A 14783-nucleotide genomic window follows, 5' to 3' on the forward strand; every position below is an offset into this window, starting at 1 on the left:
AGAAGATCTCAAAGTGCTACAGGTTAGAAACAAAAAAAAAGATGATAGTTTAAAAAAAAATAAAAGGAGAAAAAGAATAAAAAAATAAAAACATCTAAAACATAAGTAACATTTTACTTTGTGAGCTGCTGTGTGAACGGTGCTGCATTAAATACACTTCATTTCTGTGTTTTAATTGTTGACACTGATGTTTTATTTCTACAATTGGGACAATGTGCTAATGTCCCCCGATTGTAAATTAGAATTTAAAATTTTGAAGAAAAAAAATCAAAAAAAGAAAGACAGACAGGAAGAAAAAAGGTGTTCCCATGATGCACCTGACCTGCCGGTTCACCTGTGTGAAACTGTGCCGCGCGCGCGCAGAGCCAGCAGAAGGACGGCGCTCGCGACCGCAGCAGGCGTGAAGAGGAGCTTCATCAGTTCAGCTGCTGCTCTCCACTCGGCCCCGACGCACCCTCCGTGCTAAAACAGGTCAGAAAATGGCTTCACGCAAAGTTAAATGTTTGAAACCTTGTCAGTTTCCAACGGCAAGAAAGTTTTAATTAATGATTTTGTGGTTTGCTTCGGTTTTCATTTTTGTTTTAAAATAATGTGACTGACTGAAACTTGGTTTGACGGCCTGTTGGCGTGGAGTTCCTTTGGACATTCGGCAAGCTAGCTAATGTCAAAGAATAATCTGAAATGTCTGTGTTGGGCATATAAAATGTACCTTAATACTGTTTCTCACGCTGTGTTTGGGGTGTTGTTCACTTGAATCAAACCTGTTTATTAAGCCTACTAATTGTCCCCAACAACACACTCCTCACACACCCTCCTGTCTGTGCCTGGATGTTGGGTGTGTTATCTGGTTTGTCTGCTGCTGAATTCACACTGAAAAGTCCTACTCACTGAGAAGGTGTGTTTCTATTGCTGCATATATATATTTATTTCATTAGAATCACAGCCGAGCATCTGATGCAGTTAACCATCAGTAGGCCTACCTGCTTCCAAAAGGCCAGAAGATTTTTCCAGAACACTCTCCTAACAGTCGTCTCTGGCCCCAATATAGACGAATAAAACCTTTTGCTCTTTTTGTCCAACACAACAAACATATTTACACATTTTGTATAAAAATGTGGATTCCCAAGTATAGTGAATCTTTGTGCAGAAATGAAAATAGACCTTTTCTGTGTGGATTGTGAACAGGTTTAGCATTTTGTACAAGCAGGTACTGAGATTAAACATTCCCCGCTAATTAATTGATCCTGCAAATAATAATAGTATTTTTTTTATTCCTTTGTGTGCCACAATGCCAGCACTAATGGCTGCCGTTGATGACTCTCTGTCTTCCTGTCACCATAGATCCCCTCCAGACATTTATTATGGCATATATCATATACAAACAGTGATTGCAATATGTTGCAACCAACTGAATACCACTCGCCTTCCTAGAGTTTAGGGGAAACTGCAGTAGCCATGAAATAGGCAGAAGGGACTATCTAGAGCCATGTGGGCTACTGTAGAAGCATGGCGGCCCCAGTAGAAGAGGGCCTGCTCCCCCTGTAGGTAAACACGGCTCATCGTAACGTAACACAAACAGGGTTGTTATATTCACTAACGATAACATACCTGCCAGTAGATCCTCCTAAATGGTACACACTGGACCTTCAGCACTGGACCTTCCTTTTATCCTACATATAAGGACAAAAGTGCAACTTTGGGTTGTAAACACTGTTCTGAGCCTGGAGAGAACTCCCATCAGTCACATGTGGCCAAACAGCCTGTGCATGTTGCTCTGGAACGTTCCTGGAATGAGGGAGTGGAAGATGGAGGATAGGGAGGCGAGAGGGAGAACCAGTCTGTTCAGGTTCTTGGCTCTGACTGCAGTGACATCACATAGACATGAATGAGAGAGAACACATTGTTCTGGACACTTTAATCACACACCAAGATACCATCTGCATCTGTTGATGGACTCTGCTCAGGTTGGTTCCCATTGCTACTATTATTCACGGGAGGTTCTTCTTCTCTTTTGCCTGATGTCACGTCTCCCTGCTCCTTGGCTGACCTTGGAAATCTGTTAGTGATTGGATGCTGCTAGGTCATTGCATCATCACAACACCGCAGCTCCATACTGGAAGCAACAACAGAACCAACTCCGGTCTAATATCGCTCTGAATGTTTCGATGTTACGTTTCCAAATTACACACATGGAATCACATGTTGTGATAACAGGCATCCACTCTTGGTTTCAGATTGAACACATGTCCTCATCGTTGTGTTTTTATTTGCTAACTATCTAAAATCCTTTCATATTATGTACCTTATGTGCAAATACAAAGTCCAAAGCATCAAAAGTGCCACTGCGGTGAGTCACTGACATAACTTGAGAAGATGCCTGAGAGGAAAGTGTCTTTAAAAACATGTTTCCTGGAGTCTTCTTTCCTTGGATATTTTCCCTCATACATTTCTTTTCATTTTTTGTTCAAATGTTCAAACATTAATAAAACCATGGCTGTAGCATCTGTGAAATCAGCATGTTCCTAAAGAAAAGTTTGAAGCTCAGTTTGTCGTTTGCTGTCATGCTGCCAATTATTTGTAGCCAGGAAATCCAAATTTGGGCAAAGGTGACAACCAAAAAACACGAGAGACGACGTTAGCCAGAGAAACCTGTTTGTCAAGGTGAAAATGCCTCAAAATGTTTTTACCAGTGGTTTTACATGTAGAAGCCAAATAAAATGACCTTCTGTTAGTGTCAGTCATTTCCCAAAACATGTAGCCTTATTTTAGCTTTTCTTGATATTTTGTATACATTTTCAAAATAAATGTTTAAGCATAGACCCAGCGTTTTAAAATACACGTCCACATTCATAACTCACTGTCATTATGATTTTGCTCGTAAAACAACCTTTTACCTTGTGACTAACTTCCATTGCAGAGAGAAACATTTCTTGTGTCATTTCATGTTGGAACTACAGGCCAGATGTTTTACTGTCAAAGTATTTCTACTTCACAGAGTTACGTCTTTACAAGTAATCCTCGTTCAGAATGATACTGGCAGTGAATTCATTTTAATGATGGCCTACATTCAATGACTTGCATAGAACACGCTGGTTTAAAAGAAAAGCAGGGTCGTGCTGCAAAACATGGCATTAGTTTGAATTGAGTTGCTTGCTGTTGTTGAATGAGTTGACAGTAAATCAGCCAACGGTACAGCTGCTGCAGGCAGATGTTCTCAGGGCTGCTCTTTGGTCTGTATCTCAGCCCCGGCTCTATCTCTGCTTTACTGGTCAGACCACATGCTTCTCATAGCTGTTCTGAACGTCTTCATCTGGCCTTGTTGATGACTCAACACATCATTGTGACCACAGCTGTGGGGTATTGTTGTAACCGTGGCTGTCCACCAAAGAGAAGCAGATGGGGGGCAGTTACAGTAGGGGCTATTGGTATTGTTTCTGAGTGACAGCTGTGGTTGTCGTGGATACATTTAGTTTTCACGCTTTCTGTTGAATGATCATAGGAAGTGTGGAGAAGTTTGGAGCAGTGGTGACACTACCTACCATGATATGCCATAAAGACATTGTGTTGCACAGCGTTGTATTAAATACCCTTCCACAGTGATGAGTTTGGTGTGGTGGCACTGTGAGCCCTCCCTGGAAGCATTTCACTAACAGGATTAGCCAGCTAATTAGATAAGGATGGCATTGTATGATGCGGCTAGGGCTGCAACTGTTGATTATTATCATTATTGATTAATCTGTTGACCTTTTTTCACGATGAACTGATTAGTTGTTAGGTCCATAACATGTGAGACAATGTGACGGAAGTTGCTGTCTTGCTTTTCTGTGTTTTGGGACTAAATGTCTCCAAACTAAGGACAAGATCACAGACTAATCTGCCCTTACCACAACAAAATGCAGGTGGAATAAATAATAATAAAAAAAAAAAATAATGGAAAAAAACGCATTCAGAATCTACAACTGCAATGTCTCATTCCATAAAAATCACACAAGTGACAGACCGTTTGAGTTTAAAGTAGGTCTTTGTGATTTATGTTGAATAACCAGGACAGTGATTTTTGGAAATACTTTTTTAGTGCGGTGACTACCACAACACAATTCCAATCAGTGCACTGTAGATACATGCTATCAGAAATCTCACACAGGTATCTAAAAACCAAAACTAGCTGCATTATCAGATCCCATCAGTGACTAATGGAAAAATGACTTTATTTCTAATGATTTTCAGCATTGTTTCTTCTATGATTATCGGTGTTAATCTGATGGCTTCACATCATTACTGAAAGGGGCATGTGATAACAAAGCAGACAGGCATACGCCACTTTGGACTTTGTGTTGATTGTTTTTTACAGTGAGTCTGTAACCACACAATAATGATGACTAGTACAAAGCATGCAGGGAATGTTTTCTCCTCCAGCTTCTTCTTCTTTGGTTCCAACAGCTAGTACAGTAAAGCTCCTTCCAAAAACCAACCGGTTTACTGGAAGGTTGGTAACAAGGAAGTAATTCCAGATGTTTCATAACCTTGTCTTCTCTCGAAGTCCTCTTGTTTGAAGATGTAGAGGTGAAAACCATCACTGTGAAGGCTCAGGTCATCCAGAGGTAATGCTGTGTTCATGTGTTGATGGAGAAAGTCAGAAATGTGACAGTTGACGGCCGGCTGCTAGACAGTGCTGCTGCATGTACTGTTCTGCCATGTGAAAAATACACTTTGACTCCATACTTAAATGCTGTACTATCGGTAAGATACAATGTTGAATCCAAATGTAGTTTTCCTAATGAATGTGTGGTATTTTGAAACCAAACTCTTTAGGCTGCTGGCTGAGCGCGTTTTTCTTCCATCATTACAAAGTAAATACCTGCTGTTATTGAGATACTGAAGACAGAAATAAATAAATAAGCAGGAGGAAATGGTGCATTTGTTAGGGACTATTTTCAGGGGTGGATTAATCCACATTTGGTGGTGTGTGTGTGTGTGTGGGTGTGTGGGTGTGGGTGTGGTAAAGAAGGAACAAGTAACCTCGTGCAGCAGCCTGGCTCATTGACTGTGGCTTTAATAGTTTTTGGACAACAGTGGAACTCTGTGGCAGAGGAAGAACATACATCAGGCTTTAAACGCGCACGTGCACACACTCACTACTTGTTAGGATACATTACATACAACATACATGTTTGTTTAGTTTTGCATGTGTGATTTGTTGACATTGTTTAAGCTTCTGTTGGGACAGAAGCTTAAACAATTATTTATTATTACTTCTATCTCTTGATCTGCTTTCCTAACAAAAGTAGTTCTGCAAAAGTACAATTTTTAAAGTGGACTGCATTTTATATAGTGCTTAAATAACGCATGCCAAAATTCACATATATATATATATATATATATATATATATATATACACACACACACACAACCAGGAACTTCTGATTACTAGACAACCGCCATGCTTCCCTCTTTTGATTTCTCCCCTGAGATGTTGCCCCTTGAACAAAGTTTGACCCATTTTAAATTGCTTACAGTGGTTACAGTGGATGCTACTGTTGGCCTTTTGTAAGGCAGAATTGATTTTCTACAACTTGGCACAAATCAGTTCCATATCTTGTCATCCTCGTGTTGACAGAGCTGGCAGACCTGTTGGGTCAGGTAGAGAGTGCTGCTGCACTTTCAGCCCCGCCCAGATACCTGCTGGCTTTGATATGCTCCAGCCTGCCGAGCACAGCACCAGTCAGGTGTGCCATTGCTCTCAGTTTAACACAGGAGATCTGACGGGAGTTTCTCACAGGACATTTTGATGCTGAAGGAATGTTCACAAGAACATCTCTTCTTGTGGTGTGATTTCCTTCTTTTTTTTTTCTTCTTCTTTCAAACTGGAACTTTGAGGGGAATTTAAATTCATTGCATGTGGTCTACTGAGAGAGCTGCTTGATAGACATCAAACCAATACAGGTGTGTTTCATTTGTTATTGATGCCCCAGTGCTTTCCTGTTTGTGAGTGTGGCTGCATTATGGTTTTGTTTACTACGTTTTCATCAGTATTACCTCTTATTGTAGTTGTGCACAATTCATGTTCATGGTAGAGCTGTAATGAGTCGATTAATTGATTAGTTGTCAACTATTAAATGAACTATTGATGAGGATCATTTTGAGTCTGTTTTAGAGGGAAAAAATCCCTATTGTCTGATTTCAGTGCCTCAAATGTGAACATTTCTGGTTTCTGTAGTCTTCTATGACAGTAAACTGAATATCGTTGGTTAATGGACACAACAAGATACTTGAGGATGTCACCTTTAGGCTTTGGGAAGTGATCCTCATTTTTCTGACCTCAGTGTCGAAGTGGGTGCTATGGATAGAATCAGTCTCATTGAATTTCACAACATGTTATCAGTATATTTGTTGATATATGTAATGGTATTGTACATTTTAAACAGCATTGACTGCAATCCCTAATTCACTGAGCTATAACGAGGGAAGTTAGCAGAGTAAGGACCGTATAAATGGATTCAACGGTATTGTAAAATCTCTGAAGGTTGTAAAATGTACCGTTCTGCATTGTGTTTTTGCATCCCGATGACCTTTGAACACACCATGTGACGATGTCTTCTAGCAGCAGACGACAGGCTTCTCAAAATGTTCAACTGGAATTTCAACATTGAGCACTTCCACTTTCTCTGTGTGTTTTTCCCCTGCTGAATGAGAAAGGGAATGCTAGCAGTTGTGGAGGAGGGGGGGTGTTGTTTTTTTCCAGAGGAGCAGAAAGAGCCACCACAAATTCAATGGGCCACCTGTTGACACTGGTTTCATCCTAATTATGCATTTCAGTGTCTGTGCAACTTACAGACACTGATATAAGGTGAAGGTAGCTCTTACTGCCCCTATATAAATGTGTGTATTATATTGTAACTGTGCAGATGGATGTTGTATAACATAACTGGCCTCCTTTGTTTCAGTTTAATGTGCCTCCATTTTTTTTTATTTTTTTTTTCCAGTTCCTTGCTACACTAAACACTTCTATCAGCCTAAATGAGTCTCATGTTGTAGCCGTTGAATCTGCCGTCACACTGCTCCATTAACACTCTTCAGTTTTGTGGTTTGTGGTCGTTTTGAGACTCGGTTTGTAAAGTTCACAGCCTGCATTGCTTGGTGTACAGTGACGCCAGTAAAAGGTTAATGCAGAGATTCAACTGACAAAATGCTGCTTCTCCACTGATGACTGGAAACATCAGTTCTTAGGTGGCAGCCCTGCTAGAGACACCAGAGAGAATTCCTGAACCAGCACCTTCACATTAGGTGTGTGCGTCCTTTAAGGTGTCCTTTCTGTGATGATGATTTAATATAACTATAGGTAATATAACTGATTGTTCAGAGCATGTAGAGAAGAGTTTTGCTTAATAATACCATTACAGTTCTAACAATATATTGTCATCAGATGTTCCTCACTGCTCCTAAAACTACTTTTCATCCTTCCTCTTGACAGTTTAGCAGAGCCTAGTTTGCAGTCTGCTCTGCCTTTGTCATCATTTGTCTTAAAATATGTGCAAACAGCTAAAATTGCTTCTCCTCTGCCTACGTGTTCAACTAACGAGAGGTGAACGTCATACTCCAAACAGTGATAGCTGGTGCCGTGGTGTTGAAGTAGATTCTAAGATTGCAATACAGCATTGGACCAGTACTGGTATCTGTGCATCCCCAATGACGTGGTACAGGAGGCGTTAAAAGATGGGAGGAATGCAAAATATTTGTTTGTGCCATGGATTTTCTGGTTGCAGTGGTTAACCCGTTGGCCTAGAAAAACAATGCTGGAGAACGCAATTTCTCTTTCTCTTGTGGAAATGTTTGTTTTCCCCTTTATTGCTGCAAATCAGTTTTAATTATGCAACTATGACCTAATGATTATTCATGGGAGGTTTTAATCGAGCTTTCATGAACAGGTGAATTTAGCAATAAGGTATCTGGAGCAGACTGAGAATATATTTGCATACTTGTTTCATTGTCTTTGTAATGTTATAGTTACACAGAAAAGTTATTTTAAATATTGGAATTTCCATTTTGTTTTAAGGTCTCACTCTGTTTGAGCTTTGAACTCATAACTCTTTTGTGTCTTTGTGATTGGTTTATCACTGTACTGTTTACTTCCACAGTGCTACGCACTTTGCCATGAGACACAACCTGCCCTGAAGGTCATTCGACTTCATGCAACGCTTCCCTCATCACATTCTACCAATGGACCCTCAGGTGTGTCCGCCCCCTCTGAGCAGCAGCCAGTCGGTGATCAGCGGCATTGACAAATCCCCAGCCAGCACGTTCAAACCCGGCCACTCACGGAACAGCAGCACAGGGTCCTCCAAACAATCCAAACAGGTAACAGGATCTCCCTTTACTGTGTTGTTTTTAGTATGTCAAAAAAAGTTTCCCAGTAATTTGGTTTATTTGGTACTAATGAAAGTGTTTCCTCTGTGTCAGTCTCGTCACTGGGAGGTGATGGACGACTTGCAGCATATGGATACAGGTCCAGTTCCTGGCTCATCTCTGGACCTCAGTATCCCCGGGATCTGTGAGGGCTACTTGATGAAGAGGAGGAAGTACCCGCTCAAAGGCTGGCACAAGGTGAGCACAGCCTCGACAGCATCTTTTCTGCTTTGTCTACACTGTCTATTCATCAGTTAACATGATGGTTAGACTGAAGCAATCTTCCAACCAGTGTCCACTGAAGCCTCTTTGCTTTGTTTCTAACACTTCACTGTAAATGGTCCTTTGCAGAGATACTTCCTGTTGGAGAAAGGAATTCTGAAGTACTCAAAGACACAGCAAGATGTAAGTCATGAACAGAACTGCAGCTGCTAACAGCGCCATTTAAACATACTTAATAGGTAATGAAAACTGTTTAAATACTCTTTGTGGTTGTGTTTTAGATTCAGAGAGGGAAACTCCATGGCTCTCTGGACGTCAGCCTGGCTGTCATGTCCATCAACAAGAAATCTAAACGCATAGACCTGGATGCTGGAGACAACCTCTACCACCTCAAGGTAACTGACACAACACAGTTCAGATAGATTTCAGGACCCCTCAGGTGCTTGCAGAATTATTAAGAACACAGACAACATGATCCAATTCACTATCAGTAAAATCTAGAAGAATCCAAAGTTTCCAACTAAAGGTTTGGATATTCTTTAACCTGATGTTAACTGAACTTTCATTGTTCTCTCCTCCTCTCTTCCTGTGTGTTGTTTTCTCTCTCTCCTGTCCTCTCCATTAGGCAAAGAGCCATGAACTCTTCTACATCTGGCTGACAAAGCTGTGTGCTCATAGAGTGTTTAGGAAAAACGAGGCAATGAGTGTTCATCATGGCGTCCTTCACGCTCTCTCCTTGGGCCCGAGCACCCTGCCAGGCATGGCCACTCTGGCCCAGAAGAACAGAGCAATGGTCAGTAAAGATTGCAGCTAATGTCACACCTTTTTATCATAAAATTGTTTTTAAAAAATACACATCTGAATGAAGTGCCTCCGCTGGCAGGGAAACCAGGTTTGTGTCATTCTTATGAAAATGTGCCCTTAGTGGGTTGTTTCTATGGTAACAACAAAGCACAAAGAATTGTGGCAGGTGGGCTCTATACACGTTTTTTTTAAACCACCAGTATGTTGTATGCTTATTCATACCGCTCTTACCGCGTACAAAAGATCTGTCGATTATGTTTTCAATTACTTGATCCATTGTTGAATCTAAAAACATTTTTTAAATGTATTTCTTAAAATGCTTGTCTTGATTGACCAAAAACAAAGGTGTTCAGTTTCATATGATCATATGAGATGGAGAATTGCAGGTATTTTTGAATATCAAAGTTGTGACTGAATTCTTGTCAGTCGTTTAGCTGAGTAAGTGACAAACCATTCCAGCATTATTCAGTGTGGCCCACAAGGACTTAAGGACTTGACTTAAACTGTGCTGTGTTTGTGGTCCAGCCTTCTCAGTACGCCAGCTCAGCATCAGTGTACCAACAAGAGATGGGAAGCCCCCCCCCTGCCGTTGCTTCTCACCCAGGGGTGACCAGCAAGGTGTCAGCATGGCTGCAGCAGACCCACGACATCGATGCAACCTCTAACGGTAAGAATCACCTGTAATCTGTAGTAGTAGTCTGGTTCAGTCATATTTCATATTTAATAGTGACAGAATGTATGCATGGATACAGAAAATAAACATTTGTTGATGTGATCTTCACTGTCTTTGATAGACACATTTTTGAATATGTTCCCGTGTGTGTGTGTGTGTGTGTGTGTTCTCCTAATTTGTTAACTGTGACCTTTGACCCCCTGTTTGTCAGACCTGGCTCGCTGCCAGGCAGAGCTGACAGAGCTGGCTCAGCTCATCCAGCGACTGCATTGGCTGGAAGGAGGGCTGCCAATCACAAACACAGACCTGGAGATGCGGATCAGCATGCAGGTGAGAACTCTAGTAACAACTGTGAATGTGTTGGAAATATTAAAACAGAAGCCTGAGATCACTTGTATGGTATCTAATCCAATACTATAGTCTTCTTTTAACTACGTGTTCTGTAAAATAGATTAAAATACAAATGAACATTCAGCAATAGGATAATGTACTTTTGTGTCTGGAAAGAAGCTATAAACCCTGATGGTCTCTGTTTTAGAATCTCTCCCTGGAGAAACCCAAAAGGAAAGTGGGGAAAGGGGTTGGTCACTCCAGGACTTTGTCCCGTGTTGAAGCCATGGGGGGATTGGTAAGACTCACTTTAAACTCTTATTCAGGGTTTGGATTCATCAAAATTTTAAACATCCTCCATTCAACAAGTTGTTTCAGTGTAACACATTACATTGCTCTTCTCTTTGTCTTCTCCAGTTCACTTCCAGCCACTTGAGCACTAACAACAGCTCTGGTTTGGGATCATCCGTTCAATCCATCCCTGGCTACGTCTACTCCCAGCTGTCCAACCCTCAGGTCACCTCACCCGAGGCCAAGAAGCTTCACCATGACATCTGCACTGCTTCTCAGAGGGGTACGGCCCCCCACCTAACACATGTATTTCTGTGATTAGCTTTAATTGAGCTAGTTTTGAGTTAAGGCTAGATGTTGCACTAGAGCACCAGCATCTTAGACCAAAACAGTGGGCACTACCGCCGCAAAACAGGCAGATCTATTATTCCTTGGGGATAAATGTGCCTGTGAAAGTACATCCACTGAAGCTTGTTTTTGTCACTGACAGACTCAGATTGTTGTCAGTGTCTGATAACATTATGGGAAGGATCCCTACATATTGCCACCAGACTCAATAGACAAAAACTTGCTTGCATATCATTGTAACTTAATTTAAAGTGGACAGAAACCAAATAAAACTCACCAAAACCACCTTGTTTGTTCCATCAATCACAAACTCTGGTTAGGTTTAAATAGGTGTGATAGAATTGCTCAGGACACCATGACTCCACTATATCTTTACATAGCAAATAGTTCGCTGCTATGTTAATGTTCTGATTCGCATCTCATTAAATAACTGAGTAATCAACAGAAATTGAAAAAGTGACAACTTTGATTTCAATTATATAAATGTAAGCAAAAACCAGTCAGAATTAACCATTTCAACAAGGTGTGTCTTTAGGTTTTGATTAACAATAGTCAGTGTGTTTTTTGACATTTTTATAAACTGAACTTAATTTTAAAAGTTAAAAATGCTCTAACCCAATGACTTACATTTCTACTCTTTATTACAGGTAGCATCAAATGTTCATAAACTGAACTTGTAATTCATGCTTTCTGTGTTGTAGTTCACACTTCTCTCAAGTCCATTCACGATGTTTTGACCTTGGAGAGGGAGAGAGTTAGGCAGGCCTGGACCGCTCCGGACCTGAGGCAAAACACCTCACAGCAGCTCGCTACACTGTGCACCACACTGTCTGAGGTAACACACTCAGCCCCATACACACACACACACAGACACACAAACAGAAACAAAACTCAAAAAGATCCTTATTCGTCCTGAAGCTGAAAATTGAATGACAACAAAGACTGACTGACATGAATGTAGTAGTTCCTAATCCTCTTTCACTGTTCACTTCTTTTCTCTTTCTCCTAGAGTTAAAAAAAAAATTAAAATACTGATTTATAGGCACAAAATATTAGTATCGGTCTGCAAAGAGACAATGGAGGCCAAGCCCTCGCTGTCTGTTGGTGAGGTGCTGTGTGAAACTGTTAAGCAGGTTTGGGTTGTTTCTAGGCAGGACAGACACAAGTTATCACAGGCGCGACCTGAAGGAACACACCTCTTTCTCTCCTCCATTTCCGCACACACACAAAGACACAAACAGCACGATTGTTGTCCCACACTGAAACTGAGCCTTGTCAGTCTAGGGACTCATTAATTCCTGCTGTCAAACTGCCGGCGCTCAGTAATCCTTCCTGTTTGGTGTTGCATGAGGTTTCTTCTTGGCTGTCTGTTTTCTGTCCATGTTGTATGTTTTTCAACCACTGGGACATCGGTTGTTGTGACTTTGGTCTTTATTTGTCTTTGGTTGCCTGGCAGCTGACTGTCACCCTGCATTTTCACAACAGTCAAGAATTCAGATAATTTTCTCAGCATTGAGAAGAGAGTTGGAATAAATAACTCTGTGGAATTGTTGAACTTATTGATTGGGTGATTTTCAAAGGAGAACTCCACCAATTTGACATATTAATGAGTTTACTCCTCGTGCTTAGTACCAGCCTGTGAAAACCGTTTATATAAGGTGTTTGAGATTTTGTCCATAAAACCTGACAATGTTTTCCTATTTATTAAACCTAATTGGTGGAGAACTAACCTGCTAAAATAGTTTAGGCACTTTCAGTGACTTTTAGTAAAAGACGTAATTGATAGCTGTAGACCACAACAAAGATGCAGCTTTGTCCTCTGGTCCTGCTTACAGTCTGGAGTCTGCATGACATTGTGACCATTTATGTTTGATCCTCTGTCTTGTTGTGTCTTGCATGGCTGGTCTGTGTACGTGTGCATGTCCATGCATGTGTGTTTAGCTTGACATACAGTCACGTCTGACCAAAGTCCACTCGCTTTCCTTGTCCTCTGACTCTACTGAGGAATCCTTCTGCACCGTCCGTCCTGACCAGGTGTGTACTGTGTTGTGTGCTGGTGTGTGTGAAACAGTCTTTTGGTGAGTCTCAATGTCATTGACTCACTGTCACTCATTTGCAACCATTATCATCCTGCATATGGAATTAGTGGATCAAATAATTTTTCAGAAGCTGTTGTATCACAGCAGAGCACAAAGTGGACAAAATACAAATGAATGACAGTGTTGTCGTGTGGTTGGAATGGCTCAGGTTAGTTCACTTCGTGCTATTCGGACACATCAAGACAATATGTGGAGACATTTTGTGGGTGCCACCAATGGGTACTTCAACTCTGAATGTGTCTGTGAAATTAGGGTTGGGTCCGCGTCCGGTTTTATTGGACCGGTACGGTATACAAGCTTAATCCAGTTTAACTTTATGCAAACCAAGTCAACTATTCAGGCTAATTAGACGAGAAGCAGCTCTCAGCAATGTCAGCCCTTTAGTGTATCAGAGTAACGTTACACACCACAGCTGAGCAGACGGTGGTGTGGAGTTCAGTCTTCACAGTAGTTGCTAACTCGTTTGTGAAATGCATTGCTGGAATTTTAAAGAAAATGACCCCATCATTTTCCCTTTTTAGTATAATTCTGATTAAACCTGTCCCTGACAACTGTCATGTTACACATGCTTATCACATCTTTTGCTGCGTTAGCAAGGTAGCTAGCCAGCTATGTTTGTCAGTACAGTGAGTAGCATAGCAGATTAAAAGGGAGCAGGTTGTTGGCAGGGTTTGAAGTCTAAAATCCAATCATTTGAATATATCTTAAACAGTTAAACGTGATTCTGACACGTTTTGACAGGATTAATAAAATGATGCACTTTTTATAAAGTTGCATTTTTCAGTCTTTGTTTTGATCTTTCTTTTGCTGTAACAGCTACAAAATGCAACCCAGATGGAAGCAATATTGATTTCCCTTTTTATACAGTTTTTTTTATTTTTTTTTATTTTTGTCAGTATGGATGGAAAATAGCTCTTATTGCTTTCATAATGGTCTAACAGCATACATGTAAGACTTTTTAATACAAACTCATCACTTTTTATCCATTTCAAATTAAAAGCCATCTAGCCTTTCCATGGACAGAAAGTCTTCATTTATTAACAAGGCTTTTATTTAACATTTGCAGGAACATGTTATGGAAAACTCTTTGACTTGCAACTCCACCCATTCATGGGCTTTTATTCTGTCACATACAACACCTAGTGGTAGAATTTGGTATTACCTGTTCAGTATTTAGCTTAATATCAAACCTAAAAATCAGCCCAACTCATGCCTGTGTGTCTGATACTCTACCTGCCTGTTGGCCCTGACTCTTACTTTGTACAAACTGTTAATTTGAAAACGCAACAATAGTTTGAACCACAAATCCTTTCCTCCTCCGTGCTTCCTCACAGAGAACACCGTCTACGGGTCGTCACTGTCGCCGTGCACCCTCAGTGGCAGAATCCATGGCAGAGTATTTTGATGCCAGTGAGGTGATAGTGTGCGAGACCTCATCGGAGGCCGAGGCTTCGGATGAGTCCGGCCTGAGCGACATCACCACCACGAGCACCTCAGAGCCTGAGGAGGGACATGGTGAGTGTTTACCTGCTGTCCAGTAGCGGGCAAATTAAGATCGACTTTGACTGGTATTGACTGAGTCCCCCCCCCCCTCTCTTCAGCCACTGCCACCC

At 41.1% G+C, this 14783-nt stretch overlaps 1 protein-coding gene across 3 annotated transcripts in view; it reads left to right on the top strand.

Annotated features, from left to right (window-relative positions):
• Positions 1-372: 372 nt before the first annotated feature.
• LOC118323242 (oxysterol-binding protein-related protein 7-like) overlaps positions 373-14783 on the top strand; it is a gene marked incomplete in the record, with an annotated part of 18382 nt that continues 3971 nt past the window's right edge. Inside the window, 14 exon segments of one of the 3 annotated variants that reach the window (XM_035655183.1) lie at positions 373-471; positions 8136-8355; positions 8458-8601; positions 8755-8808; positions 8907-9020; positions 9251-9418; positions 9955-10096; positions 10314-10432; positions 10641-10730; positions 10850-11006; positions 11773-11906; positions 13013-13105; positions 14505-14685; positions 14772-14783. In XM_035655183.1, the coding sequence (XP_035511076.1) occupies positions 8188-8355; positions 8458-8601; positions 8755-8808; positions 8907-9020; positions 9251-9418; positions 9955-10096; positions 10314-10432; positions 10641-10730; positions 10850-11006; positions 11773-11906; positions 13013-13105; positions 14505-14685; positions 14772-14783 (1576 nt within the window). 3 annotated transcript variants of the gene reach the window in all.

This window comes from Morone saxatilis, unplaced genomic scaffold (genome assembly GCF_004916995.1).
Source record: "Morone saxatilis isolate NCDOM2014 unplaced genomic scaffold, NCSU_SB_2.0 Contig14, whole genome shotgun sequence".
Taxonomy (NCBI): domain Eukaryota; kingdom Metazoa; phylum Chordata; class Actinopteri; family Moronidae; genus Morone; species Morone saxatilis.